The sequence below is a fragment of the Cucumis melo genome, chromosome 9 (genome assembly GCF_025177605.1).
Source record: "Cucumis melo cultivar AY chromosome 9, USDA_Cmelo_AY_1.0, whole genome shotgun sequence".
Lineage (NCBI taxonomy): Eukaryota > Viridiplantae > Streptophyta > Magnoliopsida > Cucurbitales > Cucurbitaceae > Cucumis > Cucumis melo.
In genome coordinates this window covers 15693719-15700574 of record NC_066865.1, presented here as the reverse complement: position 1 = coordinate 15700574, position 6856 = coordinate 15693719, and the positions used below count along the sequence as shown (strand labels likewise).

At 39.1% G+C, this 6856-nt stretch overlaps 1 protein-coding gene across 1 annotated transcript; it reads right to left on the bottom strand.

Annotated features, from left to right (window-relative positions):
- Nucleotides 1-245: 245 nt before the first annotated feature.
- LOC127151030 (uncharacterized) lies at nucleotides 246-1159 on the bottom strand. The gene is made up of 3 exons (XM_051090265.1): nucleotides 885-1159; nucleotides 449-803; nucleotides 246-362 (listed from the first exon to the last, which is right to left on the bottom strand). The coding sequence occupies exons 1-2, from the start codon at nucleotides 1080-1082 to the stop codon at nucleotides 456-458; spliced, it is 546 nt and encodes a 181-aa protein (XP_050946222.1). The 5' UTR covers nucleotides 1083-1159; the 3' UTR covers nucleotides 246-362; nucleotides 449-455.
- Between the last annotated feature and the right edge of the window lie 5697 nt (nucleotides 1160-6856).

Sequence of the window (6856 nt, the reverse complement as noted above, 5' to 3'; positions counted from 1 at the left end):
TCCGACGCCGTCATGCCGACGCATCTCCCGGCGTCGGGAAAACCTGTTTTCTGACGTTTTTTTCCCGACGTTCATATTTTTTATATATTTTTTTAGATATTTTATTTTTACTTTTTTCCTTATAATATTTTGCTCAAACATTCACAATGATGTTCGGATTGCTCAAAAAAATTTCGTGACGTTTTGGATTAAATTAAAATAAATTAATAAATATACAAACACAAATTTAAAAAATAGAATTAAAATTAATAATACGAATAAGTTGACTACAACAAAATATAGTTCTCAATATAGAAAAAACATAAACATAATGAAAAATCTCCCAACGAGGTGCGTATGCGCGTCATTCTACACCTTCGGTCCTAAAAATGGTATAAAAATAACTAAGTTTAACACATAATCATATATTGCAAAAAACTTAAGAATAATAGAGATATATACGACGTACCGCAGAGCTAGGGATCATGTGGTGGTCCCTGTTGTGCACGAGTTAGGTCTTCAATCATCCTTTTCATAGCTTCCACTTGTGAAGCTAATGCTTGGTGATTTCTATCTTGTACTTCAATCCGTTCCAAAGCTTCATGAAGTTTAGCTTGTAATTCAATCTCTTTTTGTGTGGACTGCGAACAAGATGTCGACGAACTGCTTGCACTTGCCGTTCTGCGGGCCTTCGGCTTGGGTCCCCAACCAAGGCCTTTTGAGTAGCCTGGTCGTCTACCCAACACCTGATCGCATATCTCATCCTCAGAGAGTGGCTGACTACCCTTTGGGGTAGGCTGGGATTGGAGTTCCAGCATTTGATTCTGCAACAAATTTAAAAATTATGTTAGGTAACGCACAAAAATATATAATAAAAGTGGATAATTAATAAGGGTATAACTTACATGCGCATCCTCGGCGGCTTGCGACACGAATGTCCCAGCTCGAACGTGTGTTTCCCGGAACAATTCCACACGATCGATCGGCTGCCCTCTTCTTTCAGCGAGCTCATACTGTCGTTGTAGAAACGACTTGGACCCGCTACTATGATTGTAAGGCTGCTTCTGTCTAGCAGCCTTGTTTGTCCGTGATTGCTCCTGCATTAAAACAATTATATTGTTTATTTCTTATACATATAAAAACTTGTTATCATAATTAATCATGACAAATACCTGGAATGTACGGTTGATATAATGGTCGCAGAGGAAGTGTCAATCCTCATCACGTCCAACCAATGCGTTTGGTGGGTTGGCACGAGCCTCCTCTGGGTCGCTGTACTTTTTGAAATGTCTATAAAGTCGGCCCGGAACTCTTTAAAGGTCGTGAGCATCTGATGCTCAACAAACCTGTTCATTGCTTGATCATTGAAATCAAGCACAAACAATCGCTGCACATTACAAACATAACACATTAGATTGGTTAAAGTTAGATATGTTTCAAATGAAATCATATATAAATGTGTAGTGCATTTAATTACCTGGAGGTCGCCCTTGACGACCTCAATGTATTCTCTCCCAACGTCCGTCCACTTAAGACAGCGGACGAGAAATGTCTTTTGCACGCACACGCCTATCGTCTGGCTAAAGCGAACGGCGTGTGGAGAAATAGGCTTCTCCGCTCCAGGGGCGATCGTCATCGGAATGCGCCCATTTATTGCAACGTGGCGCTCTAACTCCAAGAGTCGAGACTGCGCACGTCTCCTAGGAGTCGGAGTCGTTTGTTGAGAAGAAGATCCTGCTCAATAAATAGACAATAACATATAAAGTTAGAAACCCCTACATGAAATATTTGTAAGTTAAAAATGAAGAAAATTCTTAGACTTACCCGTATTGTCGCCCACAGATGACGACCCTCCCGCAATGTTATCTAAATCCTCCTCAAACTGGAGGAACATATCGTCCGTCTTCATAAAATTTGATCGTCGATATGACATAATGACTATGGACATATAGAAAACAAACATTCAATAACCAAATACGAACACATAGCTAGAATCAAAATATATAAACTAGATATAAATATGTGCATACGTGGTTTAATTTGTCACTATAATTCCTCATCGCTTGCATGTGACAAGTGTTCATCCACATCCACTAGTTCCTTCATTAAAAGGATTACAACTAGTTCCTTCATTAAAAGGATTACTACTAGTTCCTTCCTCAAAGTTTTCTGTACCTCTATAGCTTAATGACTCTCCATGATACACCCATTCTGTGTAGTAGGGGGATATTCCTATAGTCAGCAGATGTCTTTCCACACCCTCTAATGAGCTCCAATTTAAATTCAAACATCTCTTGCATGGACACCTCAATCGTCCGTAAGCATCAACGTGAAATTTGGCAAATTCTAAAAATTGGGTCACTCCATGTCTATACTCAAGGGATAACTTATTTCTAAGTTTCATCCAACTCTTATCCATAACTGCAGGATAGCCAACACAACCTAATTATTAACAACAAAATACTTCAAAATATCTTCGCATCCTACAAACCCCTCCAAACTACAAAGGTTACCATAACTGTAGGATAGCCAACACAACCTAATTATTAACAACAAAATACTTCAAGCTATCCTAACTACCACCCCTTGATACCAGCAAATTCAAAACAAAAAAGGCTACCATAACTGCAGGATAGCCATCCCAAACATAAACAAATTCAAAACAAAAAAGCTACCATAACTGCCGGATAGCCAAAACAAATCTTAACACACATATTACATTCCCAATTCAATTTAACTATTAACTCCCCCCCCCCCCTCCAATTTCAATTTTCAATTCAACTATAAATTCCCCTCCCCCCCATCCCAATTTCAATTTTCAATTTAACTTAAACCCCCTCCCTCCAATTCAATTTTAAATTTAACTATACATCCCCCCTAATTCAATTTAACTATTAACCCCCCCCCCCCCTCCCCTCCAATTTCAATTTTCAATTCAAATATAAACCCCCCTCCCAATTCAATTTTCAATTTAACAATAAACCCTCTCCCCCAATTCAACCACCATTCAATTTTATTCAATTTTCTAAAACAAAAATCCTAAACCATTCAAATTTCAAATTTCAAATTTCAATTCAACCACAAATTACACACACTCTATACAAAAATACATTTATCAAACAAAAATCTATTCCAAAAGAAAATCCTAAACTAATTTTCATTAAAAAAAACCCTAAACTAATTTTTATCAAAAAAAACCCTAAAACATAAACTTAAACTAAATAAATTTACATATTTCACTTACCTAAAGTGGCAGACGGCGACGAGGAACAACGGCGAGGGCGGTCGGCGACGGACGGCGGCGGAACAAAAGGAAATTTCAACGGCGGCGACTTCTTCTTCTTCTCCTTTCTTTTTCTCCTCCTCTCGGTTTTGGTTCTGTAATTCACAGAACTGAAACGAATTTAAAGGGGATTTCCCGACGCAGTGACGTGGCGTCGGGAAATCCCTCAAAATGCGTCGGGAAAAGGGGAATTCCCGACGCTCATTAAACCACTTTTCCCGACGTTTCACGCGGCGTCGGGAAAAACCCCTATTCCCGACGCCGTGAACAACGCACTGTTCACGGCGTCGGGAAAAACCCCTTTTCCCGACGTATTCTTGCCGACGCCTTCGTGGTGCGTCGGGAAAGATGGTTTTCTCGACGCATCTCCCGACGCGTTGTTGAGGGCGTCGGAAAAGCCCTTATTCCCGACGTTCTTTATGCCGACGTGCTTTTCGACGTCGGGAATGCTCCATTTTCTTATAGTGTTCCCACGTTCCCATTTATTCTCTCTAACTTCCCTCTTCTTCAGACTGAAGAAGAGGAAATTTTTTGCATAACGAAGATTAGAGGGATGAGTTCTGCGAAGTTTAAATTGCTCTCCCATTTCTCTCTAGACAAATTCTCTCTCTAAAAAAAATTCTCTTCTTCCAATTTTAGTTCCCACAAACCATCTCAATCAGAGAATAGGAAGGTTTCTAAGTGGTGGTGCCCAAATTTAAGAATGGTAGATTCAGAGTCGTCAACGAGCGTAAGTTTTCTTCTCTCTATTTTTCTTCAAAGCATGTTTAACCATAAAAATAATTTTGTATTTTTTGCCAATGTATTGGTAATTTTAAGGTTACAATTAAAATTGGGTTTCTGTAATTTTCTGCTGTAAAGGGTTTTCATCCCTTCAACAAGGACTTAAGGCCTTGGCAAAAGAGAAGAAAGAAAAATTGAGAAAGCGGGAAGAGCTCCTCAACATAGTTGAAAAAGTAGTCCTCTCTACAAAGAAGGGCAAGGCGAAGAAGAAAACCACCGAAGAATACTGCGAGGAGTTTGAAAGAGAAATAGAAGAGGAAGAAGAGGAGGTGAAACCTTTAAAAAAAACGAAGGTAATAATAAAAAGAAAGGTTTTGGAAGATCAAGACGTCGTAAGGCGAGAAAAGAAAAAGGAGAAAAAGGCTCAGCATGAAGAAAAAAGCTAAGTAAGTGAGCGAGAAGAAACCCCTACTGCAGAAGACATAAGCAAACAGTTCATGATAGAGAAGGGGCTCTATCCTTTCAAGGGTTTGTTGCATGAGTTCCTTGTGTCACACATCAAAGCACTTGGTTGGAGAAACTTCATCGAAGGGGTGACCATATTAGGCCAGGCATAGTGAATTTGTTTATAAAGGGTACATTAATACTGAGAAGCACTACACACTAGTAAAGGGGAAGAAAGTAAACTTTGGACTAGACACAATCAACGCGTTGTACGGGTTAGAAGAGAATGCGATTGGGCATGCTATCTTTAAGGAACCATTTGATCGCAATAAGCAAGATGCATTGGACTTTGTTCCTAGCTATGAACTAAGTGGGATATAATACCAACCGAGAAGTACCAACTCTTCCTGCACAACTTGAATATTACGGCCAGTGTGTATGATTAATGTTCATTAAGAAGAAGATCATGCCAACACGCCACTATAGCACCATCTCTTTAGATAGAATCATGCTCCTCTACTGCATTATGGAGGAGATCTCAGAGGACGTAGGAGAAATCATTTGCAAGCACATAGAAGTTTGGGTGAAGCATCCTCACGGAGCGAAACGCTTCATGCACTTAATAGAACAACTCTGTATTAAGGCACGTCCAAAGTTAGAGAAGTCCCCTCAAATCGCGATAGAGGATGATGGAATGTGTAATGCGAAACCGTCACCGCATAATTGCTATCCACAAGAACAAGACGACAACCAAACGTCTCAAGACCAAACAAGAAGGAAAAACAAAGGTAGTTAGTGACGTGGACGCAGAAGAAGAGAAGGAAGAAGATGACATCCCACTAAAACACAAGAGACAATGCAAGGAGGAGGCCTCTGGGTCAAAGAAAGTAAAAATCACTAAGGCCAAGAACTTTAGGGACCCTTCGTCTCTTGCGTTAACCACTATTCCCCAAAACCAAGAACCCACAAAAACTATATCGCCTCCAAAATCCAAATCCAAAACCAAGGCCAGAATTATCATTTCACCATCTGGCACATAACCACCACCTCCCTCCAAGTCCAAAACGCCACAATCCTCCCTAAAACTCCAAAAGTCAACCTCTTCACAATCCAAAATCTAATGGTCAAACCCTTCCCGTGAAATCCAAAAACATACTTCCTCTTCGCAACAAAGGACCACTCCTCAATCTCTTGTCGCATCCTTACTCGATCCATCCACACCCAAAACGCTAAACCTTAAAGATCCCCACCTGACCAAGGGGAAGAGTCAAACCAGGATTTATTCCAAGATTCCCTTTATGACCCATTGTCCTTCAATGATGGTGCATTTAAAGGAACAGAGGATGCAAAATTGAGTCCTAGAAGAGAAGTCTTGGATAAGGAAGTTGATGACCCACTCCAAAAGGGGAAGCAAACAACCCATAAGGAAGTTGGCGCGACAAGCCTACCTTCGTCGCCAAGACAAACTCCAAAGGCCTCAATGCAGAATGCCAAACAAAAGGAGGCGGTGAGAGAAGATAAAGATAATGTTGATGAGGAATACATCTTCAAGTTTATTGATAATTTTGTCTGTAAACTAATGGAACGTAGATTTGAAGATGTAACTCAATGCTAAAGTAACCTATAAGAAATGTATTTGCGAAGTAAAAAACAATTACAAGACCTAGAACTTAAGATTGATAACGCTAATGCTCATCATCAGACTCAGATTAATGAACTTAAGGTTGAAATGCAAAAGCTTAAAATGCATAACCAAGAGCTCAAGAAGCAGAATGAGTTAATAATGGAATTGATCGAGCAAAACACCACATAATGACATTCAGTTTAAGTCAGCATTATGCTATCTCCATGTGACGATCTGTAACATTATACTTATACCTAAAGCCACGTCGAAAATATCAAGACCCCTCACGCTAAATGATCCTGAAGTACGTGGTGCATGAGATCCTTCTCAACTGCTGTGTCAACCTTAAATTTGGGGGTGTATATATATATATATTGTTAATATTCTTTTGTAATTTTCAATTTATACTTGTATAATTTTTATTATCTGTCATTTATGTTATTTGCGATTGAAGTACAAGATTTGATGCAATTATAACGCGTTTAGTTTTCCTGGTCTCAAGCTTGACTCCTCGCGTTTAAGTGTTTTAATGTCTTCGCACTTCAATGATAACTTTAAATAAGGTGTTTTAACATAAGTTAAAACAAAGCCAAAAATGTGAAAATTTTTTAAAAAAATCTTTCACTCTTTTATTCAATTGAAAATAACAACTCCAATGTTGCCTCCTCCCACAAAAAATAAGAAGCAAAACTTCAAAACAAAAAATTGAGACTTGAGTTAATAAGTGGCGACAAGAGTTATAGTTGAGGAGATGAACGGACTCATAGAATGCCTATAATTTTCCACTCAACACAAAGTCCTAA